This window comes from Entelurus aequoreus, linkage group LG12 (assembly GCF_033978785.1).
Source record: "Entelurus aequoreus isolate RoL-2023_Sb linkage group LG12, RoL_Eaeq_v1.1, whole genome shotgun sequence".
NCBI classification, from domain to species: Eukaryota; Metazoa; Chordata; class Actinopteri; order Syngnathiformes; family Syngnathidae; genus Entelurus; species Entelurus aequoreus.
The window spans coordinates 66,864,968-66,892,467 of NC_084742.1; the positions used below are offsets into that span (position 1 = coordinate 66,864,968).

General features: G+C 39.2%; 1 protein-coding gene across 1 annotated transcript in view; it reads right to left on the bottom strand.

Moving 5' to 3' along the window:
• utp20 (UTP20 small subunit processome component) overlaps positions 1 to 27,500 on the bottom strand; it is a 72,120-nt gene that overhangs the window by 3,568 nt on the left and 41,052 nt on the right. Inside the window, exons 37-58 of the mRNA XM_062066486.1 lie at positions 26,110 to 26,250; positions 25,905 to 26,042; positions 25,696 to 25,835; positions 21,909 to 21,991; positions 21,529 to 21,827; positions 21,319 to 21,458; positions 21,085 to 21,241; positions 20,918 to 21,016; positions 16,065 to 16,232; positions 15,833 to 15,999; positions 13,367 to 13,514; positions 13,179 to 13,295; positions 12,937 to 13,107; positions 10,139 to 10,270; positions 7,875 to 7,985; positions 7,645 to 7,794; positions 7,393 to 7,575; positions 6,746 to 6,877; positions 6,550 to 6,682; positions 1,020 to 1,201; positions 503 to 946; positions 293 to 419 (exon numbers count right to left, since the gene is read on the bottom strand). Of these exons, the coding sequence (XP_061922470.1) occupies positions 293 to 419; positions 503 to 946; positions 1,020 to 1,201; positions 6,550 to 6,682; positions 6,746 to 6,877; positions 7,393 to 7,575; positions 7,645 to 7,794; positions 7,875 to 7,985; positions 10,139 to 10,270; positions 12,937 to 13,107; positions 13,179 to 13,295; positions 13,367 to 13,514; positions 15,833 to 15,999; positions 16,065 to 16,232; positions 20,918 to 21,016; positions 21,085 to 21,241; positions 21,319 to 21,458; positions 21,529 to 21,827; positions 21,909 to 21,991; positions 25,696 to 25,835; positions 25,905 to 26,042; positions 26,110 to 26,250 (3,562 nt within the window). The remainder of the gene's footprint in view (positions 1 to 292; positions 420 to 502; positions 947 to 1,019; positions 1,202 to 6,549; positions 6,683 to 6,745; positions 6,878 to 7,392; positions 7,576 to 7,644; positions 7,795 to 7,874; positions 7,986 to 10,138; positions 10,271 to 12,936; positions 13,108 to 13,178; positions 13,296 to 13,366; positions 13,515 to 15,832; positions 16,000 to 16,064; positions 16,233 to 20,917; positions 21,017 to 21,084; positions 21,242 to 21,318; positions 21,459 to 21,528; positions 21,828 to 21,908; positions 21,992 to 25,695; positions 25,836 to 25,904; positions 26,043 to 26,109; positions 26,251 to 27,500) is intronic.

Genomic DNA, 27,500 nt, shown 5'->3' on the forward strand with positions numbered 1-27,500 from the left:
CAAAAAAGTCCAAATAAGTCTGACAGGTGGTGACAGTACACCTACTTCGAGACAAGAGCTATAGTGACGCGTGCTTGGTTATGCTTTAAAGTCATATCCAACAACCACTTTTTACCGTCAACTGAGTTTAGTTTTGGAATGATTTCTGCAGGTGGTGTGCATCTCCGCATCTTTTCAACGCAAGAAGTGTGCCTTGGCTCCAAAAAGGTTGGAAAACACTGCTTCAAGGTGTGGCGGCTTTTATTTTGCCGGGGCCTCGCGCCACAAGTCGGGGAAACCCTGGCTCACGTACCTTGATCTGCATAGGTGCTGTCCAGTTCTCTGTAGAGAGGAGTGATGATGGTTTTCAAATAAGGGCCCAGACGCTCCTTCCCCAGGTCCATGGACATGGCTCCCAGGAACTTCAAGACGCAGGTTCTCTGTGGATCACAATCACCAGGCGACGACATCAAACCTTGTGCACCCTTGAAGAGGAGACTGGAAATTTAAGCGGCTTTTGTACCTGGAGGGGGACTTTGGGAGAATGTGCCGCCTCCCTTTTGGCCATCAGTGACAGCTTCTTCATCAGCCAAAGTAGCGATGGAGGTTTATTGTCCTTGTCCTCCTCCTCCTCCTCCTCTTCCTCTTCTTCCTCCTCCTCCTTTCCCTCACGTTTCCCCTCCTCCTCTTCTTCCTCCTCCTCCTTTCCCTCACGTTTCCCCTCCTCCTCTTCTTCCTCCTCCTCCTTTCCCTCACGTTTCCCCTCCTCCTCTTCTTCCTCCTCCTTGCTTTTCTCCTCCTCCTCTGCTTCCATTCCCTCCTCAGGAGTGGCTATATGGGAGTCTGGGGAAAGGAGGTAGATGACTTTGCCCACAAAGAGGAGGTTCTTCACCACCTGCTCACCAGACGCCGTGTCCAGGAATTTGGACTGCAGCTGATGGCAGAAAGATAACGCCAACTCTCTCATCTGCAGGACGGGGATGACAAAGTAGAAGAGTTTTTTTTCCTTGTGTTCAAAATGGTCTCTGATAATCCTGCACCTTCTTGTCCAGATCGGTGGCGATGAAAGCGACGGCCACTGGCGGGAGGGAGTCCCCGCCTCCTCCTTTCCACGACGCCACCAGCTCCTCAGCGCGGCACGTTGCAAAGAGCTGGCCGAAGAGCTGCGAGGCGGTGAGCCACACCCAGCAGTGAGGGTACTGCAGGTGGGCTTCAATGTGACCTGAACACAACACGAGTGGCTTCATGTTCAACTATGGAATGATCTTTACGATGAGATCAAATATTGTACAATATATATTTAAATTGAAAAAAAGATATAAAGACAAAACAATAAGATTATATGGACATTTTGACTACTAATAATCAGTATCAACCCTGAAAAAAACACATCGGTCCTTGACTACTAATAATCAGTATCAACCCTGAAAAAAACACATCGGTCCTTGACTACTAATAATCAGTATCAACTCTGAAAAAAACATATCGGCCCTTGACTACTAATAATCAGTATCAACCCTGAAAAAAACATATTGGTCCTTGACTACTAATAATCAGTATCAACCCTGAAAAAAACAGATCGGTCCTTGACTACTAATAATCAGTATCAACCCTGAAAAAAACATATTGGTCCTTGACTACTAATAATCAGTATCAACCCTGAAAAAAACATATCGGTCCTTGACTACTAATAATCAGTATCAACCCTGAAAAAAACATATCGGTCCTTGACTACTAATAATCAGTATCAACCCTGAAAAAAACATATCGGTCCTTGACTACTAATAATCAGTATCGACCCTGAAAAAAACATATCGGTCCTTGACAACTAATAATCAGTATCGACCCTGAAAAAAACATATCTGTCCTTGACTACTAATAATCAGTATCAACCCTGAAAAAAACATATCTGTCCTTGACTACTAATAATCAGTATCAACCCTGAAAAAAACATATCGGTCCTTGACTACTAATAATCAGTATCAACCCTGAAAAAAACATATCGGTCCTTGACTACTAAAAATCAGTATCAACCCTGAAAAAAACATATCGGTCCTTGACTACTAATAATCAGTATCAACCCTGAAAAAAACACATCGGTCCTTGACTACTAATAATCAGTATCGAACCTGAAAAAAACATATCGGTCCTTGACTACTAATAATCAGTATCGACCCTGAAAAAAACATATCGGTCCTTGACTACTAATAATCAGTATCGACCCTGAAAAAAACATATCGGTCCTTGACTACTAATAATCAGTATCAACCCTGAAAAAAACACATCGGTCCTTGACTACTAATAATCAGTATCGAACCTGAAAAAAACATATCGGTCCTTGACTACTAATAATCAGTATCGACCCTGAAAAAAACATATCGGTCCTTGACTACTAATAATCAGTATCGACCCTGAAAAAAACATATCTGTCCTTGACTACTAATAATCAGTATCAACCCTGAAAAAAACACATCGGTCCTTGACTACTAATAATCAGTATCAACCCTGAAAAAAACATATCGGTCCTTGACTACTAATAATCAGTATCAACCCTGAAAAAAACACATCGGTCCTTGACTACTAATAATCAGTATCAACCCTGAAAAAAACACATCGGTGTATCAACCCTGAAAAAAACATATCGGTCCTTGACTACTAATAATCAGTATCAACCCTGAAAAAAACATATTGGTCCTTGACTACTAATAATCAGTATCAACCCTGAAAAAAACATATCGGTCCTTGACTACTAATAATCAGTATCAACCCTGAAAAAAACATATCGGTCCTTGACTACTAATAATCAGTATCAACCCTGAAAAAAACATATCGGTCCTTGACTACTAATAATCAGTATCGACCCTGAAAAAAACATATCGGTCCTTGACAACTAATAATCAGTATCGACCCTGAAAAAAACATATCTGTCCTTGACTACTAATAATCAGTATCAACCCTGAAAAAAACATATCGGTCCTTGACTACTAATAATCAGTATCAACCCTAAAAAAACATATCGGTCCTTGACTACTAAAAATCAGTATCAACCCTGAAAAAAACATATCGGTCCTTGACTACTAATAATCAGTATCAACCCTGAAAAAAACACATCGGTCCTTGACTACTAATAATCAGTATCGAACCTGAAAAAAACATATCGGTCCTTGACTACTAATAATCAGTATCAACCCTGAAAAAAACACATCGGTCCTTGACTACTAATAATCAGTATCGAACCTGAAAAAAACATATCGGTCCTTGACTACTAATAATCAGTATCGACCCTGAAAAAAACATATCGGTCCTTGACTACTAATAATCAGTATCGACCCTGAAAAAAACATATCGGTCCTTGACTACTAATAATCAGTATCGACCCTGAAAAAAACATATCTGTCCTTGACTACTAATAATCAGTATCAACCCTGAAAAAAACACATCGGTCCTTGACTACTAATAATCAGTATCAACCCTGAAAAAAACACATCGGTCCTTGACTACTAATAATCAGTATCAACCCTGAAAAAAACACATCGGTCCTTGACTACTAATAATCAGTATCAACCCTGAAAAAAACATATCGGTCCTTGACTACTAATAATCAGTATCAACCCCGAAAAAAACATATCGGTCCTTGACTACTAATAATCAGTATCAACCCTGAAAAAAACATATCGGTCCTTGACTACTAATAATCAGTATCAACCCTGAAAAAAACATATCGGTCCTTGACTACTAAAAATCAGTATCAACCCTGAAAAAAACATATCGGTCCTTGACTACTAATAATCAGTATAAACCCTGAAAAAAACACATCGGTCCTTGACTACTAATAATCAGTATCGAACCTGAAAAAAACATATCGGTCCTTGACTACTAATAATCAGTATCAACCCTGAAAAAAACACATCGGTCCTTGACTACTAATAATCAGTATCGAACCTGAAAAAAACATATCGGTCCTTGACTACTAATAATCAGTATCGACCCTGAAAAAAACATATCGGTCCTTGACTACTAATAATCAGTATCGACCCTGAAAAAAACATATCGGTCCTTGACTACTAATAATCAGTATCGACCCTGAAAAAAACATATCTGTCCTTGACTACTAATAATCAGTATCAACCCTGAAAAAAACACATCGGTCCTTGACTACTAATAATCAGTATCAACCCTGAAAAAAACACATCGGTCCTTGACTACTAATAATCAGTATCAACCCTGAAAAAAACATATCGGTCCTTGACTACTAATAATCAGTATCAACCCTGAAAAAAACATATCGGTCCTTGACTACTAATAATCAGTATCAACCCTGAAAAAAACATATCGGTCCTTGACTACTAATAATCAGTATCGAACCTGAAAAAAACATATCGGTCCTTGACTACTAATAATCAGTATCGACCCTGAAAAAAACATATCGGTCCTTGACTACTAATAATCAGTATCGACCCTGAAAAAAACATATCGGTCCTTGACTACTAATAATCAGTATCGACCCTGAAAAAAACATATCTGTCCTTGACTACTAATAATCAGTATCAACCCTGAAAAAAACACATCGGTCCTTGACTACTAATAATCAGTATCAACCCTGGAAAAAACACATCGGTCCTTGACTACTAATAATCAGTATCAACCCTGAAAAAAACACATCGGTCCTTGACTACTAATAATCAGTATCAACCCTGAAAAAAACATATCGGTCCTTGACTACTAATAATCAGTATCAACCCCGAAAAAAACATATCGGTCCTTGACTACTAATAATCAGTATCAACCCTGAAAAAAACATATCGGTCCTTGACTACTAATAATCAGTATCAACCCTGAAAAAAACATATCGGTCCTTGACTACTAAAAATCAGTATCAACCCTGAAAAAAACATATCGGTCCTTGACTACTAATAATCAGTATAAACCCTGAAAAAAACACATCGGTCCTTGACTACTAATAATCAGTATCGAACCTGAAAAAAACATATCGGTCCTTGACTACTAATAATCAGTATCAACCCTGAAAAAAACACATCGGTCCTTGACTACTAATAATCAGTATCGAACCTGAAAAAAACATATCGGTCCTTGACTACTAATAATCAGTATCGACCCTGAAAAAAACATATCGGTCCTTGACTACTAATAATCAGTATCGACCCTGAAAAAAACATATCGGTCCTTGACTACTAATAATCAGTATCAACCCTGAAAAAAACATATCTGTCCTTGACAACTAATAATCAGTATCAACCCTGAAAAAAACACATCGGTCCTTGACTACTAATAATCAGTATAGACCCTGAAAAAAACATATCGGTCCTTGATTACTGATAATCGCTATCGACCCTGAAAAAAACATATCGGTCCTTGACTACTAATAATCAGTATCGACCCTGAAAAAAACATATCGGTCCTTGACTACTAATAATCAGTATCAACCCTGAAAAAACCACATCGGTCCTTGACTACTAATAATCAGTATCAACCCTGAAAAAAACATATCGGTCCTTGACTACTAATAATCAGTATCAACCCTGAAAAAAACACATCGGTGTATCAACCCTGAAAAAAACATATCTGTCCTTGACTACTAATAATCAGTATCGACCCTGAAAAAAACATATCGGTCCTTGACTACTAATAATCAGTATCAACCCTGAAAAAACATAACAGTCCTTGTCTACTAATAATCAGTATCAACCCTGAAAAAAACATATCGGTCCTTGACTACTAATAATCAGTATCAACCCTGAAAAAAACATATTGGTCCTTGACTACTAATAATCAGCATCAACCCTGAAAAAAACATATCGGTCCTTGACTACTAATAATCAGTATCAACCCTGAAAAAAACATATCGGTCCTTGACTACTAATAATCAGTATCAACCCTGAAAAAAACATATCGGTCCTTGACTACTAATAATCAGTATCGACCCTGAAAAAAACATATCTGTCCTTGACTACTAATAATCAGTATCAACCCTGAAAAAAACACATCGGTCCTTGACTACTAATAATCAGTATCGACCCTGAAAAAAACATATTGGTCCTTGACTACTAATAATCAGTATCAACCCTGAAAAAAACACATCGGTCCTTGACTACTAATAATCAGTATCGACCCTGAAAAAAACATATCGGTTCTTGACCACTAATAATCAGTATCGACTCTGAAAAAAACATATCGGTCCTTGACTACTAATAATCAGTATCAACCCTGAAAAAAACACATTGGTCCTTGACTACTAATAATCAGTATCAACTCTGAAAAAAACATATCGGTCCTTGACTACTAATAATCAGTATCAACCCTGAAAAAAACACATTGGTCCTTGACTACTAATAATCAGTATCAACTCTGAAAAAAACATATCGGTCCTTGACTACTAAGAATCAGTATCAACCCTGAAAAAAACACATCGGTCCTTGACTACTAATAATCAGTATCAACTCTGAAAAAAACATATCGGTCCTTGACTACTAATAATCAGTATCGACCCTGAAAAAAACATATCGGTCCATCTCTATTTTTGCTGTGGCTGGACAGGAAGTGGCGCCTTACCCCAAATATGGGCGAGGGTGTCACGAGGCATGGCGAGCTCCAGTAGGCCGCAGTGTTGGATGAGTTTGGTGATGAGAGTGAGGTAACTGAAGAGCAATCTGTCTGCTCCTCTCTCGTCCTTTTCCTCCTCGATCTGAGAGAAAAAAAACAAATTGTTGGCGTTTTCCGACATAAAGGACAACAATGGCGTACTCACATCATCGTAGTTGTCGGGGTGGATGGCCTTCTCTAGGATGGGCAGCAGGTCGTCGAGATGTTTGGTGAACTTCTCCTCCTCCACCTCCACGATCAGACCGCACAGCTGGGTGCCCAGACGCCGCAGACTCACCTGCAGAGACAAAACCACCTTCAGTTTACCACAAAGATCTTGGAGAATGTGGAGAATGCTAATATGTTTAAGAGTTCTTTCTATATTCATGTTTGGAGCAGCTAGTACTTTTCCATTGTATACTCTGTGTACCAGTTTCTCTTTGTCTCCATTGGTCTGTTTAGTGTTTTAGACATTGGAATGTGAAGAAGATACATCCCCCTCCTTGCCTTACCAGTGTTGGGGAAGGGAGAGGCATTCCTTTCTGGGGTGGGGGGCTGCTTCCCTTTTCAAGGAGTAGTTTTTTTCCGTTTGAATGTTAGAACAACTTGAGAAGCCGCTATGAATGTATTGGTCTGGGCTGTTCTCCTGTAGCTTCAGTAAAACTTGATAATATTCTATTCTGTCTTGATGGTCCTTCTTACTCAGCATATATGTCATCGAAAGAATTTGGGATTGACCAGTGACTTAAATTCCCTTGGAGGAAAAGCTGGTCAGACGCAACAAGAACTACCAAAATAAAAGCATGCGCTTACCTTGTCTGCTTTGAGCCAAGTGCTGACAAAAGAGAACAAGTATTTCTGCTGGTTGGCGTCCACTTTGGCGAGGAAGGACTTGATGGCCATGGCGGCCATTTTTTTACACCGTGCAGAGTCGTCATTGACGACGACGAGTGCCAGCGGAGCGAAAACGAGGCCCGTGTAGTTCATGAGTATTTTCTGAGAAGAAAAAACCAACACAAAGTTTTACTCATTTTTCTCCTATTTTGTTACAATGGAGTGGATTACCTGAGGGAACGTTTGGAAGATGTGAGCCAGCATCTCCAACGCGGACTCCCTGCCCGTGTCGTGTTCATACGTCAGCTGGGCCACTATGAACTGCATATGTTCCAGCAACTTCTTCCCCAGAGGGTAGTCCAGCAGGTACTTGAGGTAGATCTAAATACACAAACACTTCCGTTTTATAAACGGAGGAGGAGAGCCGGCGGCGTTCTTTCACATCTCATTTTCAACAGCACCTGTCTGCAATGGACTCGGATCATGGAGGTGTTTCCACTGACGGCCTGCTGGGCCACTTTCTTCATCAACTCTTGCATCTCGGGGACGATGAGCTTCTTGGACAGAATGGCCTGTGGCACAAGTGGTTGCCATTTAGTCAATCCATAGGGAGTACCGGAGTTATTAGAGGTGTCCTGATACAACCTTTTCACTTCCGATACTGATCTTGGAGCCTTGAATATTGGTCGATACCGATATTGAGTAGGGATCTTACATACTTGTGTTATTTTGTAGTGTAGAATGTTAGATAAGGTTTGATCAAGTGAAATGACTCAAAGAGAGAACAACGGTAGGGATGGAAAAACGATTTATCATTAACCCTATAACGCTTAGCGTATCATAAGTGATCCATACATTTTTGAGCCCTCTACATCACGGGTGCCCATTACGTCGATCGCGAGCTTCCGGTCGATGGTGGAGTATATATGGAGAATATATGGGAATTAACGGGAATAAACATTGAATGCAACATGCTAGATCTTGCAGCATGATTATTAGCTAAAACAACCTGATTTAAATGCAAATTCAGTTGAATTTCAACCCTGCACTGTGCATTCCTCCATCACATGTGCAGTGCATTCTTCCATCACATGCCCAGATAACTCCCAGCATGCGACACACTACAGCAGGGCTATTGAGGCCACACTAGTATTTGAGCCCAAGGACTGTCAGGTAAGTTTTGATGATATTACTGGGGTGAATATATTCCGGTCCATGGTGGAGGGTGTGTCAGACGTAGGGTTGCAAAATTCCAGGAATATTCAAAGTTGGAAACTTTCCATGGGAATTAACGGGAATTAATGGGAAATTAATGGGAATAAACATTGAATGCAACATGCTAGAGATTGCAGCATTATTATTAGCTAAAACAACCTGATTTAATGCAAATTCAGTTGAATTTCAACCCTGCACTGTGCATTCCTCCATCATGCATTGAACATATCATCCACATGGGGGCAGTAATTGACTTGTTAAAGGGCTGTCCAGTTATCCTGCAAGATCGCCACAAAGAAGAAACGAGAGACACCTGATTTTTTAAGTGAAACTGCGTAAATTAATTGTCAATAGGGTCGCAAAATTCCGGGAATATTCAAAGTTGGAAACTTTCCATGGGAATTAACGGGAATTAATGGGAAATGAATGGGAATAAACATTGAATGCAACATGCTAGATCTTGCAGCATGATTATTAGCTAAGACAGGGGTCGGCAACCCAAAATGTTGAAAGAGCCATATTGGACCAAAAATACAAAAACAAATCTGTCTGGAGCCGCAAAAAATTAAAAGCCATATTACATACAGATAGTGTGTCATGAGATATAAATTGAATTAAGATGACTTAAAGGAAACTAAATGACCTCAAATATACCTACAAATGAGGCATAATGATGCAATGTGTACATATAGCTAGCCTAAATAGCATGTTAGCATCGATTAGCTTGCAGTCATGCACTGACCAAATATGTCTGACTAGCACTCCACACAAGTCAATAACATCAACAAAACTCACCTTTGTGCATTCATGCACAACGTTAAAAGTGTGGTGGACAAAATGAGACAGAAAAAGAAGTGGCATAAAACACGTCCTAGAAAGTCGGAGAAAGTTATACTTGTAAACAAACTACGGTGAGTTCAAGGACCGCCAAAATTAGTAGGACAAAACGGCGCTCGCCAAATACTCGAATCAGTGAAGCATGTTTAATATAAACAGTGTGCTTTATAACAATTAGGGAGGTTTGCGTCATGTTTGTCCTCCTACGGAAACCATATTAAAACAAAAACTTTTTTTTTTCCTCATCTTTTTCCATTTTTCATACATTTTTAAAAAAGCTCCTGAGAGCCACTAGGGCGGCGCTAAAGAGCCGCATGCGGCTCTAGAGCCGCGGGTTGCCGACCCCTGAGCTAAGACAACCTGATTTTAATGCAAATTCAGTTGAATTTCAACCCTGGTGTCCAACTTTGAATAATCAAAAAATGGTCAATATTTCCAAACTTCCTGAGCTTAACTTCCCGTGGTAAATTTCCGGAAACTTTCCACCCCTACTTGTCAATAAACGACCATATGGTCAAAAAGAGCTACTTTATCATTGTTGAAGTTGAAATAATGAGTTATGAGTTTTCAAATGTGCATGTACATACATCATAAATGATTGCCCCAACTAAACATGACAGCATTTATGTTATCGTTGTTGTCAAAGTACTAAACACTTCAATTGGAGGTGTACCTGGAGGAGGCCGAAGGCGGTGGCCTGCCGTGAGCGGTCGTAAATATCCTCCTCGGCGTATCCCAGCAGCACCTGCAGCTGCGCCTTGGAAATCACGCTGTTTTTCATGTTTTTCACCAACATGGTGATTGTCTGAAAGAGAAGTAGAAAACACCTCATTGCAAGTTGGATGTTGGATTTTCTCAGTGGATGAAAGCACAATGAAGAGGGAATGTTGGCAAATTACAGCCTGCTCAATCCTGAATCCTGTGGAAACACAGCGAGGGATGGCTAACTTTCACATTTCAATCGGAACGGTACCAATTCCCGGTGACTTGGAGTCCATACCTGTACTCAATTTTCAGTACAAATTGTGTGTGTTAATAAATATTCATTGTTTTTGATAATAACATTACATTTTTTATTGCAACATTGAAAAATGAGCTGCTTATGATAACTGCTGTCCAGTTGTTATATATTGTTTGAAAATCATAACATTTCAGAATGTCAACTTAAAGTTGCTATTTCAGTTGCAAGTCCAAGACATGAGAGGGCAGTCGTGTATAGTTTATGTTGTGTTGATTCGTCTCTGCAGAATTAACTCTTTTGTTGCGCCCCAGAAAGTGTCAATACAGTAAATATTGTACTTATTGTTTAAATATAACGTGCATCTTAAATGTAGTTTTCATCAACAAATTTGGGGGAGTTGGAATCGCCATGTAAATTCACTAATGCTAATCAGTAGCAAAGCCAATGTATATTAATTAGCATTACGCTACCACTTTTTTGGAAAATTAGAGCCTTTCTTTAATTGGAGTTTTTTGGGTCCATTTCTTTGTTGTCATTGTTGTAATTTGAGTTTGCTCTCAGTGCTGCTGGAGTGATCTCCAAGTGCCGAAGTGCGGCTAAGTGGGCAACCATACCACAGTTGGATTATTATTATTATTTTTTATTTTTTTTAAATTGACATCCAGCATCAGACATTCCTATCCATTACATCATATTCACATACATCATATATCTGTTGTCTGTCCTAAATGTCTAAATATATATTTTTTGTTTATATCCCAACCATACCACCCCAAAAAAAAAAGAGAAAGAAACAGAAGAAAAGCAAAGTAGTATTTGCAAATACATCAATAAATAGAGTATTAATAGATAAGGTGGCAAAAAACATCTCAATAATGAATAAAGCAAAATACGTCCTGGGCCAAAAATGACTTCCTATTCTCTACTGCTCGCTAGTGTTACATATCTGAGTTATTGTGCAGAAATATGGGGAAATAACTACAAATGTGCGCTACATTCGTTAACCGTGTTACAAAAAAGATCAATTAGACTGATACATAATGTTGGATATAGAGAACATACAAACATTGAGTCAAAAATATTAAAGTTCGATGATTTGGTAAAACTGCAAACATCTAAAATGATGTACAAAGCAAACTATAACCTGCTACCAAAGAATGTACAACAATTGTTCTCCACTAAAGAGGAGAAATATAACCTTAGAGGAAAATCTAATTTAAAACATTTGTATGCACGTACAACACTTAGAACCTTCAGCATATCAGTATGTGGAATCAAATGATGGAATGGATGAAGTAAAGAAGTTCAACATTGTACTGATGTGATCCACTTTAAGAGGATGTTCAAATGAATAGTGCTTACAAAGTACAAAGAAGAAGAATTATGAGAAATAATTCCAACCTTATTGAAAATAAGATATTCTTCATCTCAGTATGTTAATAATGACTGAATTAATTAATTACATTTTACAAAACTGTTGTATATACTAATTCACAGATGTTATTTTATTATAAAAAGGTCAGTAAATGATTGTATAAATATTTGTAAACGCTCTGAAGTGGGAAAGGGGTAGGATTAAATAAGCTTTGCTTCTTCCTACTCCTTTTCGGACATGATGTAAAATGAAATGATATGAAACTGTGATGTATTATACTGTAAATGTGTTCATGTTCCAAATAAACTAAAGAAAGAAAGAAAGAAAGAAAGAAAGAAAAAAAAGAAATATATATACAGTATATATACACATATAGGGACTAATCTTTTTTATATATATATATATATATATATATATGTATATATATACACTACTGTTCAAAAGTTTGGGGTCACCCAAACAATTTTGTGGAATAGCCTTCATTTCTAAGAACAAGAATAGACTGTCGAGTTTCAGATGAAAGTTCTCTTTTTCTGGCCATTTTGAGCGTTTAATTGAGCCCACAAATGTGATGCTCCAGAAACTCAATCTGCTCAAAGGAAGGTCCGTTTTGTAGCTTCTGTAACGAGCTAAACTGTTTTCAGATGTGTGAACATGATTGCACAAGGGTTTTCTAATCATCAATTAGCCTTCTGAGCCAATGAGCAAACACATTGTACCATTAGAACACTGGAGTGATAGTTGCTGGAAATGGGCCTCTATACACCTATGTAGATATTGCACCAAAAAGCAGACATTTGCAGCTAGAATAGTCATTTACCACATTAGCAATGTATAGAGTGTATTTCTTTAAAGTTAAGACTAGTTTAAAGTTATCTTCATTGAAAAGTACAGTGCTTTTCCTTCAAAAATAAGGACATTTCAATGTGACCCCAAACTTTTGAACGGTAGTGTATATTTTTATTTTTATTTTTTTAAGCAGTACAATCACTAATTCGTCACCGGAACCCTCACCACAGTTGGATTTTATGTGAAATGCTGTCCGAGGGGATCAAAAAGAGTATGGGATTTGCTACCCACCCCTAAACAGAGTACGGTCTTATTCATAAATAGTAGTCTGTTTAAAAGCTACTACCTTAAAGCAGTTCTGGACCAGGTGGTAGTTCTCCCCGTGGGCGGCTCCAGCCTTGGAGTAATCCTTCAGCAGGACAAACAGCTGCCTTATCAGCTGGCTGGCGTTTCTCTTCAACGCCGGCAGAGGGAACTTCAGCAGCAGCGTGAAGCCAGCCAGAGCCTCAATGATCACCTGACAAGAGGATAAAGAGCATTAAGAAAGTGATTGCAGCTCGTCCTAAACCGGCGACGCTCCCATCCCACCTTGACGTGCATGGAGGTGAGGCACTCCAGCAGAAGCAACACGAAGGGGTCCAACATCCGAAGAGTGGACTCCTCAGATGCTGTCTCTTTGGCTTTTTTCAGGCTCATATGTAGCAGCTGCAGGAACATTGGGAGACATTTGCTTTAAAGCGCCGAAAAAGGTGACCGAGGTGTGAGTGGAAGTCTACCTTAAGGCCCGCATCCACCAGGACGTGCATGTTGGTCCGGCTGCTAACCGGAGCTTTATTGCCACCCCTTTTGGGGGTTGGTGGCAGGAGCAGGCAGCTGGGAGGAGGTAGGCGAGGGTCTGGCGGAGCCTCGACGGATGCTTTCTGCCTACAAACACACAATGTGTCATGAAAAGCAGAACACAGTGGAACCTCCATTCACCCACCCCTCTATATACGAGCGTTTAGATGTGAACTAGGGCTGGGCGATATACGGAATATACGGGATATATCGCGGGCTTGTCTCTGTGCGATATAGAAAATGACTATATAGTGATATTGGAGTATACGTTCTAAGGCAGTTGCTTTTAGCTGCGGGCATTACACTACAGGCTCTTCTCACTCTTTCTTGTCTCTCCTTCTCACAGAGACATAAAACAAGCGCACATTCTCACATACGTGCAACGTCATAAACCCTCACCGAGCAGAGAGGTAGAGACATGGTAACGTTAGCTGTGGTGCGGGTGGTAGTACGAGAGAAAGAAGGTGCGAATCTGGTAACAAATGAAGGAAGAAGACTTAATTCCCAAGAAAAACAGCAGGGGGTCCATCGTCTGGCGGCGGTTTGGCTTCAAGCGGGAAGATGTTGAACAGACAACCGTAATATGTCAAGTATGCGGCAAAAGCGTTGCTACAAAAAGTAGCAGCACTGCTAATGTGTAGCATCATTTGAAACGTCACCCGCTAGAGAATGAAGAGTGCTTGAAACTCCGCATGTCAACATCTCCGTTCGGTGCCACACCCACAAAATGCCCAAGCAACCATTTCCACATCAACAAAAAATAGTCAACAACAGAAGGAGATAACGTCCGCAGGAACCTACCACATAGCGAAGGACATACACTATTTGATTTCCTATTATGCAGCTCATTTTTATTTGACACTTATTGAAATATCTTGTGTGACATCATGCACAAAAGTGCACTTTATTTGTTTTAAACTATTGTAGTGGCGTTCTGTACAAAAAGTGCACTTTAATTTAGTGTTTTGATATGTCATCTTAGTGACATCATGCACAAAAGTGCACTCATAGCTTGTTTTAAAATGTCTCTGACAATCTTGCACTTTCTGTTTTGGAAATGACATGAATGTTTGTGCCACTGCTTAATAACGGTTTCATAAATACACTTTTAGTTGTGGTTTCCCTCTCTGCATGAAAGTTTAAAAGTAGCATATATTAATGCAGTATGAAGAAGAATGTTTTCATGTAGACACATAGAATCATCATAGTGCTGTGATTATATGCATCAAGTGTTCATTCAAGGCTAAGGCAAAATATCCACATATATATGGTGTATCGTGACATGGACTAAACATATCCACATATATATGGTGTATCGTGACATGGACTAAACATATCCACATATATATGGTGTATCGTGACATGGACTAAACATATCCACATATATATGGTGTATCGTGACATGGACTAAACATATCCACATATATATGGTGTATCGTGACATGGACTAAACATATCCACATATATATGGTGTATCGTGACATGGCCTAAACATATCCACATATATATGGTGTATCGTGACATGGACTAAACATATCCACATATATATCCTGTATCGCGACATGGCCTAAAAATATCCACATATCAATAAAAGGCCATATCGCCCAGCCCTAATGTGAACGCTTCATTCAGTCCTTTTCTGTCCCGCCTGCAGGCAAAAAGCAGGGCACAGCATTTTTGGGGAGGCGCAGCCCTCCACGTCACTTGCTACATGTTGCAGTGCCCCTTTTTTCTATCTTTCTTAGGCCTTTTCACAAGTTTTTGTCCAATTTGCCAACTCAATATGAGTCCCAGAAGGGCAACAGACCAGCTTGGAAAGAAGGGAACAAAACTAAACTATTTATGGCACTCAGAAGTATGGAAGAAACAACAATACCACAGCAAGTGGCATGAACCACCTGACTTTTCTGAAAAAAATATGCCAAAGCAGACTTGTTTCACAGACAGGGCATTTGTCTTTTTCAGCGCACACAAAGTCACCCGCCCGTACACACGTCCACATCCCGACTCCTCCCTCGTTTGTCTCATCAGTGCTTCCTTGCCGACGCAAATACATTTTACTTTGTTATTGGAGCAATATAGTTTTTGTGATTTCTCATCGTTTATGAGGGCACCAGAAGAGCTTCCGTGTGTGGCAGAGCAGTGCATACAGAGGACAGTTTAGCTTGCCGTTGTTGATAAATAAAAAGTTGATCCGTCACCTCCTTATGTTTGTTTGATATACAGTACTGTATCGCACTTTAGATTGTGCTTAAAGTCTACAAACTTTCAATAAAATGTGGACTTCAGTTGAGGCTTTCTTATGGAGAAATGTGCTTCACTATACAAATGTTTCCATTTACCAACCATGTTCAAGAAGCAATTCAGTTTGCAAATGGAGGTTCCATTGTACAGTCAATGCGTACCGGTCCTTCTTAGTGAGCAGAGGCAGGCTCTGGCTGATCAGGCCATGGGACAGCAGCAGGACGTCCTTGAAGGTCATGCCGGAGTTGTCCAGCAGACCCAGAATGAGGCGCCGCAGGACCGCGGCAACCCGGTTACACACCTTCAGGCTGGATGAGTTGTCAAGAATCTGTGAAGAGGAGTGGTGCATGAAACAATATATACTGTATATATATTCAGCTAAGCTCCACCCACCTCCTTCAGTGGCAGGATAAGCTTAGTGACGCTCTCCTTGCTGCAGAACTGGGCCAGAAGCTGGTAGGAGTCCATGCTCTTGCTGTGTCGCGCCTCCATCAGCTTGGAGACGATGCCTTTCACCTCTTTCTCCTCGGCGATGACGCCAAACAGCTCGTTGTTGAAGATCTACACAACGTGATCAAACAATGAATACACAACCGTCAAAACGTTTGGCCTCCGGTACGAGCTGACAATTTGACAACAGATTAGAGAATGTATAAACAGTATCAAAAGCAACCAAAAAAGTATTTTGTCATAGTAAGAAGAACAAGATAAATATCAATATCAATATCAATCTGATCACTTAAGTATCGCTTATGCACTGATAGCACTTTTGAAAAAGACTGTTATGTATCGGGCAATCACTTACTAAAATCCACTTCCACAATATCTGCTATCAATCACCAGCAGAGTGGCTTTTCAGAATAGACTAAGAGGAGAAGTATTGCGGAAAGAGATTATTCTAGATCAGGGGTCACCAACCTTTTTGAAACCAAGAGCTCCTTCTTGGGTAGTGATTAATGCGAAGGGCTACCAGTTTGATACACACTTCAATAAATTGTCAGAAATAGCCAATTTGCTCAATTTACCTTTAACTCTATGTTATTATTAATAATTAATGATATTTACACTTAATTGAACGGTTTAAAAGAGGAGAAAACACGAAAAAAATGACAATTAAATTTTGAAACACAGTTTATCTTCAATTTCGACTCTCTAAAATTCAAAATTCAACCGAAAAAAAGAAGAGAAAAACTAGCTAATTCGAATCTTTTTGAAAAAATTAAAAAAAGAATTTATGGAACATCATTAGTAATTTTTCCTGATTAAGATTAATTTTAGAATTTTGATGACATGTTTTAAATAGGTTAAAATCCAATATGCACTTTGTTAGAATATATAACAAATTGGACCAAGCTATATTTCTAACGAAGACAAATCATTATTTCTTCTAGATTTTGCAGAACAAAAATTTTAAAAGAAATTCAAAAGACTTTGAAATAAGATTTAAATTTGATTCTACAGATTTTCTAGATTTGTCAGAATATTTTTTTTGAATTTTAATCATAATAAGTTTGAAGAAATATTTCACAAATATTCTTTGTCGAAAAAACAGAAGCTAAAATGAAGAATTAAATTAAAATGTATTTATTATTCTTTACAATAAAAAAAATACATTTACTTGAACATTGATTTAAATTGTCAGGAAAGAAGAGGAAGGAAATTAAAAGGTAAATAGGTATGTGTTTAAAAATCCTAAAATCATTTTTAAGGTTGGATTTTTTCTCTAAAATTGTCTTTCTGAAAGTTATAAGAAGCAAAGTAAAAAAATGAATGAATTTATTTAAACAAGTGAAGACCAAGTCTTTAAAATATTTTCTTGGATTTTCAAATTCTATTTGAGTTTTGTCTCTCTTAGAATTACAAATGTCGGGAAAAGCGAGACCAGCTTGCTAGTAAATAAATACAATTTAAAAAATAGAGGCAGCTCACTGGTAAGTGCTGCTATTTGAGCTATTTTTAGAACAGGCCAGCGGGCTACTCATCTGGTCCTTGCGGGCGCGTTGGTGACCCCTGTTCTAGATTGTACCTAATGTCATGACTGCTTTTATTGACTATTTTATTGATTATGGGACAAGCAGTAGAAAATGGATGGATGTTACTTTTTCGTCACTTATTGTTTGTCTTTGGTACACTAATGTGTATATTATAGGCCATTGGTTCTTTGTTTTATTTTTGCAAAAATATATACATCTATTTTTATATTGCTCTTTTTATCTTTGGTATGAACTTTATTATGTAAACTCCAAGTTATTGGTTTTTTTTTTGGTTCTTTGTCGTTGCTATTTTTGTATTACAACATTTTATTATTTGAGCATGTTGTACTGCATTGTAATCTTTTGTTTTGTGATTGTGTGATGTTTTTTGCCTGGAACCCCAGCAAGAATAGTCTCCACTGCGGTGTAGACTAATGGGGATCCCGAATAAACTAAACTAAACTAAACCACACTAGGTATCAAAAGTATTAACATCTGGATGGATCACCCCTACTTTACATTTGCACTTTAGTGTTTAGCTATTTGTGTGGTCCTGCTCGTGTGTGTAGCATGCTTCGCCATTCCTTTCGTCCTCCAGTGATATTGTTACATGAAAGAAACAGTTTATTTTCCCCCATGGTGAAAAGGACGTGGCTTTGCACTCTCAAATTCAAGTAAGTGTTCTGGCAAGTCACGCACGCACGCATTTAAGAATATTTTTTAACATTTTGAGCAAAAAGGTCTCTTTTTTTTTTCTACCAAGAAAAGTGCACTTGTTATTAGTGAGAATATACTTATTTTAAGGTATTTTGGGTTTAATTGAGGTTAGCTAATTTTACTTGTCTTGGAAAGTCTTGACAAGCCAAATTTTCTTGTTCTATTGGCAGACAATTTTGCTGAGTTCAAATAAAATACCCCTCATTTTTGTATTTTTTTTTCTAGTTTTTGAACACTGACTTTTTGCAGTGTAAATAAACATTTACAAAATATTTCTGTGTAAATAACTCATTTCACAACGTATATATCTGCCACTTATAGTCCGGTGCTATAAGTTTTTTCTTCTTCTAAGATTTAGTGGGTGTGGCTGATATACTGGTGCTCTCTATAGTCCGAAAAATGTGGCAATTGTGACTCCCTGAGCGTTTATCCTATTTGAAGGAATCCTTCACGTGAGCACAATCTTCAGCATATAAACACTGGGACACTAGAGATCAGTTAAAAAGGCTAATATCGGTACTGATGCCCATCATGGGATTGGGATCATCTCTGTATACAACGTGTCTAAAACAGGAGGAATTACATTCACTGTACAAACATACATATACACATACTGTACATATACATTCACTGTACAAACATACATATACACATACTGTACATATATACTCACTGTACAAACATACATATACACATACATATACAAGAACATATACATACATACACTCATGCACATAATCACGTTTCATCAAACATATATTAGCGTTGTTGCCCTAGGGCAGGGGTCACCAACGCGGTGCCAGCGGGCACCAGGTAGCCCGTAAGGACCAGATGAGTAGCCCGCCGGCCTGTTCTAAAAATAGCTCAAATAGCAGCACTTGCCAGTGAGCTGCCTCTATTTTTTTTATTTTATTTATTTACTAGCAAGCTGGTCTCGCTTTGCCCGACATTTTTAATTCTAAGAGAGACAAAACTCAAATTGAATTTGAAAATCCAAGAAAATATTTTAAAAACTTGGTCTTCACTTGCTTAAATAAATGCATTAATTTTTTTACTTTGCTTCTTATAACTTTCAGAAAGACAATTTTAGAGAAAAAATACAACCTTAAAAATTATTTTAGGATTTTTAAACACATATACCTTATTACCTTTTAAATTCCTTCCTCTTCTTTCCTGACAATTTAAATCAATGTTCAAGTAAAAAAAAAATTTTATTATTGTAAAGAATAATAAATACATTTTAATTTAATTCTTCATTTTAGCTTCTGTTTTTTCGACGAAGAATATTTGTGAAATATTTCTTCAAACTTATTATGATTCAAATTTAAAAAAAATATTCTGGCAAATCTAGAAAATCTGTAGAATCAAATTTAAATCTTATTTCAAAGTCTTTTGAATTTATTTTAAAAATTTTGTTCTGGAAAATCTAGAAGAAATAATGATTTGTCTTTGTTAGAAATATAGCTTGGTCCAATTTGTTATATATTCTAACAAAGTGTAGATTGGATTTTAACCTATTTAAAACATGTCATCAAAATTCTAAAATTAATCTTAATCAGGAAAAATTACTAATGATGTTCCATAAATTCTTTTTTAAAGTTTTTCTCTTCTTTTTTCCGGTTGAATTTTGAATTTTAAAGAGTCGAAATTGAAGATAAACTATGTTTCAAAATTTAATTGTCATTTTTTTCATGTTTTCTCCTCTTTTAAACCGTTCAATTAAGTGTAAATATCATTAATTATTAATAATAACATAGAGTTAAAGGTAGATTGAGCAAATTGGCTATTTCTGGCAATTTATTTAAGTGTGTATCAAACTGGTAGCCCTTCGCATTAATCAGTACCCAAGAAGTAGCTCTTGGTTTCAAAAAGGTTGGTGACCCCTGCCCTAGGGTAAACTGGGTATAACACATGGCACACTGACAAAGCTTAACCTATTTTTACTATAACAATCTACAAGGTAAATATAGGTTGCTTCTCTTTCTTCCCTTCCATTTTTCTGCATTATTTTGTATCTGTAGTTATTGTTACATATATGTATTGTTGCATTTGAACAACTGTATTGTTGATAATAGAGGTAAATTATTGGTATTGTTCATTATCAATAGTGATATTTCTATTGGTTTTTTGTATTGCTCCATTTGTAGTGTAATAATGCTCATTGTCATTTCTGTATTATTATTTATCTCACTAACTGCTTCTCTGCTATCACTTTTACCATCATATTTGTACTTATCCTATTTGCTGATGTTGCTCTATTGTTGTTGTTGTTGTTTTTGTCTCTCTGTCTAATCCCACTCTTGTCCCCACAATTTCCCCCTCTGTCTTCTTTTTTCTCTCTTTCTATCCCCTTCTGCTCCGGCCCGGCTGCACCAAATGATAATATAAATACATTTAATGAAGTCAAATACAAAAAAGGCAACAAGAGAAGTATCCTACACTTCTCTTTTGTAAAGTAAATCTGAACAGCCAATATGGGCATCTACATCTACTATATGATTTGCCTGAGAAGCTGGACAGGACAAAAAAACCCAGGAGGAATGAGATGGTTCTTACGTCGATGAGCATGTTCATGCACGGGTCGAGGTCGCCGCTTTTTAGAGTTGGACTGAGTGCTGAGATCAGCTGGTACACGGTAAATGTCAGAACGTGGACCTAGAAGACAAGAGGATAATAGAGTTAGTGCAGCCTTAAGTGTGTCTGTGTGATCCACTTTGTAGTACCTGGTAGCCTTTGACCAGGAAACCCTGCATCTCTTTAAGCAGGTACTGCAGGTACCGGCAGCCCAGCGTCTCTATGATCTTCACCAGGGTTCCGCGGGCAACGTCGCGGACCTCCTGGAATCGGTTCCTCAACACCACGCACACCTTGATCAGGACCCTGGACAGCAAGCGTGAAAAGAAGCGATCCGACGCCAGGGAGAATGCATTCCGCGCGGACAAGTGCAAGTGGCGTACCCGGGCAGGTTGGCCTCCATGATGTGCGGCGGCAGAGTCTGCATCAGTTTGACCATGGCGAAGGCTATCGGGATGCGCACCACCTCCTCCTCCTTCAACCCCTTCGATTTCACTGCCTTGTGCTCCTCGTCACGTTGGACCTGAAACATGCCAATACACATTTTTGTGCTTTTTTGTATCCCTTAAATGGGACATGCATCACTTCTATACCTTTGCAGTGAGACATTTATGGAGGCGGGGCAACACGCTGCCATTAACGCTCTCATGGATGCCGCGGATGAGCGACTCCAGCTCCTCTCTGCTCTGCGGCAGCCCGCAGGAAACCGACGCCGGCTTGGAAGTTGAAGGTTTCTTTCCTTTAGCAGCTTCTTTGGAGGTGGCCTGCTCGGCTCCATCGGCAGTTTCCATGGAAGCTTTTGGAGGAGGCTCACTGTCGACGTCCATGGCTTCCTCGTTATCGCTCGCCTCCGATTCGTCGGCTGCAGCTTCCTTTTCCTCCTCCTCCATCGCTTCACCAATACAAACGTCGTGAACGTGAACTTTTAAAATCCTTTGGGCTGCAAAGGCCGCCATAAAAAGATGAATCTCACCATCTCTGGCTTTGGCAGCCTCAATCTCCTGGTTGAGGGTCGCGTAGTCGAAGTGGAACGCCTCGAGGACGGTGACCAGCAAACTGGCGGTGACGACAAAAACAATGAGTGTGTGTAAGAATATTTATGTGTAAGTTATCACACAACTCTTATGCTTAAAACCTCTAAAGCAGGGGTGTCAAACATACGGCCCGCGGGCCGGAACCGGCCCCCAAGGAGGTTCGATCAGGCCCGCAGGATAATTTGAAAGTGGAAAAAATGTATAAAAGACATGGAATTAATATTTTAAATTCGCTGCAATTCATGGATTATCCGCTAAGGGGCGCACTCTTTCCATCAGAGTAGAAGACAAGCCGCATCACTGAGACAGACTGAAAACAGCAGACGGTATCAATGCGCCATCTGCTGCTTGTTACGACGTTGTTAATACCTTGGTCTCTACCTCTCCGCTACACCCTCATTAGCCAAAATGTCGTTATCCAAACGGAGAAAAGTAGATAAGGAGTGTAGAATTTTCAAAGAAAAATGGACCACGTCCTATTTATTTACAGAGATGCACGGAAAACCTTCGTGCTTGGTGTGTTTGCAACAAGTTTCGGTATTGAAGGAATATAATATTCGACGCCACTACGAGACTCATCACAGCGAAAAATATGACGGCTTGCAAGGACAACTGAGAAGAGATAAGATTAACGAATTGCTGGCGGGTCTGAGGAAACAGCAGTCAACTTTCATCCAGAGCCGAGAAGTCCGTGAACAAATTTTCTCAGTGATGAATATCAATAAAACAAAAATGCGTTCAAGGCTCACAAACAAGCACTTAAATGACATTCTGAAAGTGACAGCTAGTCAGGACATGACACCTGGTGTTGATGCACTTGTACAGGCCAAAAGATGCCAAGTTTCAGGAACAAATACAAGTCCAGACTAGACTAACACCTTTAAAATGCTGCCTTAGATACTGTTTGCATTGAAAGAATACAGCTCTGTGAAGATGAATCCTTACTGTGGTGATTTAAAAAATGTGCACTTTAATGTTAGTCAGCAGCTTCAAAACAAAAGTTGTGTGATGGAATTCTACTGTTCATACAACTCCATAAATTTTCAGTATGTATTGTATGTGTATGTATGTTTCATGTATGAAGTTTACAGATTTACAGGACAGGCGAACACTTTCTTCATTACACATTTAAAATCACTCTCCTTAGTTTGTAAGGTGTACGCAGGGATTACATTTAGATTTTATATGCGTATGTGTAAGTGGTTTAAAAATTCCTTTCTTTAAAAGTCTCATTTAATCTTAAAGTGCATTACTATATTTTTCAGTACCAATTAAAGTTTTGTGCTTTTGTACAATCAGTGGGATCAGTTGCAATGCATATTTGTGAATGATAAAAGTAAATTGCACATTTGTCTAAGAAAATATGAGGTGTTTCATGAAATGTTTTGTAAAAGGATAGTTCATTAAATTTCAATATTTTCCTAATGTTCTTGTGCTTCTTTACACCAAAACAAAGGAAAGACATGATATTTTGGTTATTTATAGCAGAGTATGGTATAATTGTAATGGTCCGGCCCACTTGACATCTCCCTAGGCCGTATGTGGCCCACGATGCGAAATGAGTTTGACACCCCTGCTCTAAAGGCTTAGTGGCCACTGCGTGGACAGCACCTTTAAGCTCTTATTTCCAAAATTGTGTACAATACTGAATTGGAGCCTTATGGCCACTTATGTGGACACTTATACTGCCATCTGGTGGTGTCAGAAGAGTATAACACAATGGAATTTGGAAAAAAAAGTGTAAAAATAAGAAATAGCATGTCACTAAACATGAAGTACATGTTTGTGTACTTATGGACTAAGTACATCATATACAAAGATGATTCTTAGTTTTTATTCTAATTAGGGTCCAATAAACCCAAATAGCAAAGAGAAATAAAAAAAGCATGTAAAAAAAAAACAGTTTGGGCCTTAAGAGGTTATAGGTCATTGCTATAGTTATTATCAATTGTGCTGAAGTTGTACTTTTATATCTGTGCGAAGGGACAACTTGCAATTTTGGATTGCGAGTCGTCTCTTATCAGTGTTTGTGTCCAGAACATCGAGTACCGTGACGCAGACAGAGCAGAGACAGGGCGATATGACGAGTTTCTGAATGATCATATATTGTGTTTAACTGGGGCTGCTGAAATGACCCCCCTTACTTCAGAAGCTGCCTCAGTGATGTAACCAGGCACCTCTCAAATAAATAGAGGAGCATGTGGGTCTGGACCTTAGAGCGTAGGTTGGATCTGTAACTAAGAGTACAGCCCAATACGTCTCTCCTCATTGAGCTAAATTGAACTCTGTCTCTGCATGATTCCTTGCTTCTTGTCTGTTTAATAGATGTCATCAGTGTTTGAACCTGACAGTGTGGGAAAACAAATAATACAAGTTACTGTAAATTACGGACTATAATCAACTACTTTTCCACTACACTTTGAAACATGCGGCTTATAAAACGGTGATTTATGGTTTTGTATTCGCTGACGACCATGATGCAAATAGCTTTCAAAAAAACAAGCATCCATCCATCCATTTTCTATCAATCAACGTTTATTTATATAGCCCTTTATCACAAATGCCTCAAAAGGCTTCTACTGTTTGTCCCTCTGATTATTGTTTGTGCTTTGGCACCATCTTTTGGGCGAGTTCGCTCACTGCAGGTGCTGCAGTGTCCTTTCATCTAGTGCTTTCAACCGAAAGTAGAAGTGCTGCTCCGTTTTCTAGCCGTCCATAGCGTTTTTACTTGTATGGATTTTCCATTCATCCCTCCGAGCAACGTTTACACGTTTCACAGTATAAGTAAAGCAATTCTTACCAACTTAACCGTCCCACGTGTGAAGTCTGTAGGCGTGTTTTGGCATGTGCTATCGTAATTTAATCGAGCTAGCGTCGTTAACATTAGCTAAAATGCTAACACGTTTACAAGTGTCTGTGTGAGTATTATTAACTTACAACGGCATTCTGTTTGTATTGTTTCACTTTCACAAATTCCTCAGTAAATTCACCAAAACGTCAGCGTGGAGTTATTGAGTCTGTTTAGCTGATTGGAGAGCTAGCTTGCACAGCTAGTGGGTCCATGACCATGACTTCTGTTTTGTTTGATCAGTCCTTTTACTGCCATCGTTTGGAAATAATTCAGGTATGTAAATGTATACATCTGCAGCTTTTATTCCAGTGCAGGCTAATATATGCACAAAACGTTTTTTTCCCCTAACATTTAGTGGGTGCGGTTTATATATTTATATATTGGGTGCGCTCTATATTATGGAAAATACGGTGGTTAAGTGTTAGAATAATTATGTGTAAGTTATCACACAACTCTTATGCTTAAAGGCCGTTGTTATAGTTATTATCAATTGTGCTGAAGTTGTACTTTTCTATCTGTGCAAAACGAGTCGTCTCGTATCAGTGTGCTGACTGCCAAGGGCGAACATCGAGTGCCGTGACGCAGACAGAGCAGAGAGTCTCAGCACATTTGCATTTCATTAATAATCATATATTGTGTCTAACTGGGGCTGCTGAAATGACCCCCCTTCCTTCAGCGGCAGCCTCAGTGATGTAACCGGGGACCTCCCAAATAAATAGAGGAGCACGTTAAGAGCGTAGGTTGGTTCTGTAACTTAGAGTACAGCCCAAAAACGTCTCTCCTCATTGAGCCAAATTGAACTCTGTCTCTGCATGATTCCTTGCTTCTTGTCTGTTTAATAGATGTCATCAGTGTTTGAACCTGACACTTCCTACCTGACGGCCAGCTTCTGCTCAATCTGCGAGGTCTGCAGGATGTGGATGAAGTTCTTCAGATGGCTGAGGTACTTGGACCAAGTCAGCCTGCGGCACACGGCGCCCACCACTTCCACCGACGCGGACGTCATGTTCTCGTGCTGCCAAAAGGAAAGCGTCAAATAGGGAGGGTGATGAATGCGTTAGGGGGTGAAAGCAACGAGCGGCACCTTCAGCATCTTCTTATCCAACAGCGCCGTCATGGCGAACGGCATGATGTAAAACTGGAGCGAACGTGGCGACATCGCCACCGTGCCCTCGTTCAGCTGCTTGGCCAACTTTCTCAGGGCGCGACCTCGGCGGTGGATCTACCAGAAAAAACAACATTTTTTAAAGTGAGGAGCGAGATGGCGAGGTAAAAATGTGTTAGTCTACCTGTATGTGCTTCATGTGCTCAAAGAAGTCAGACTCGGGGTCATTGTAGTCGGCGAGCTGCACCAGGTCTCGGAACTCTTTCTTTGAGGGAAAGGTCTTCACCAGGCAGGCGAGCACAGTGGTGTATTCCTGCTGCACGCTCTGACACAAACCACAACAAATCATGCTTTATGGAACAATTGTTACTGCTTTAGTGGAGTTGTCGTACAAATTAGGTTCAGCATGTGTCGTATTGATGAACTACTACCTGTGTCACCTTGGGGAACCTCACTCTAACTATTCTCCACCAGTCTACCCTTGTAATACAGTAGTAGCTTCATTTTTACAAGAAATCCGTTAAAGGTTAAAAAAATAATAATAATTGTACCAAAAAAAAATATTTTTTTCCCATAAAAATACAGGGGAATCTTAATTTATGAACTTGGTTCTTGACAATGGTTGGTAAATCTAAAAGTTTGTATAGTGAACGATGTAAAACATGAATAATTGGTTCTAGCCTCGAAAGTCCCTATTTCAGTAAAATAATGCACACTTTGAAGACAAAGGCCTACTGAAATGCATTTGTTTTATTTTAACGGGGATAGCAGATCCATTCTATGTGTCATACTTGATCATTTCGCGATATTGCCATATTTTTGCTGAAAGGATTTAGTAGAGAACATCGACGATAAAGTTCGCAACTTTTGGTCGCTGATAAAAAAAGCCTTGCCTGTACCGGAAGTAGCGTGACGTCGCAGGTTGAAAGGCTCCTCACATTTCCCCATTGTTTACACCAGCAGCGAGAGAGATTCGGACCGAGAAAGCGATGATTACCCCATTAATTTGAGCCAGGATGAAAGATTTGTGGATGAGGAACGTGAGAGTGAAGGACTAGAGTGCAATGCAGGACGTATCTTTTTTCGCTCAGACCGTAACTTAGGTACAAGCTGGCTCATTGGATTCCACACTTTCTCCTTTTTCTATTGTGGATCACGGATTTGTATTTTAAACCACCTCGGATACTATATCCTCTTGAAAATGAGAGTCGAGAACGCGAAATGGACATTCACAGTGACTTTTATCTCCACGACAATACATCGGCGAAGCACTTTAGCTACGGAGCTAACGTGATAGCATCGTGCTTAAAAGCAGATAGAAACAAAAGACATAAGCCCCTAACTGGAAGGATAGACAGAAGATCAACAATACTACCATCAGGAGACACCGAACCAAACACTGGACCTGTAACCACACGGTTAATGCTGTGCCGCCTGTCGAAGTCTAGCAATGCTGTTGCTAACGACACCATTGAAGCTAACATAGCTACGGGACCTCGACAGAGCTATGCTAAAAACATTAGCTCTCCACCTACGCCAGCCCTCATCTGCTCATCAACACCCGTGCTCACCTGC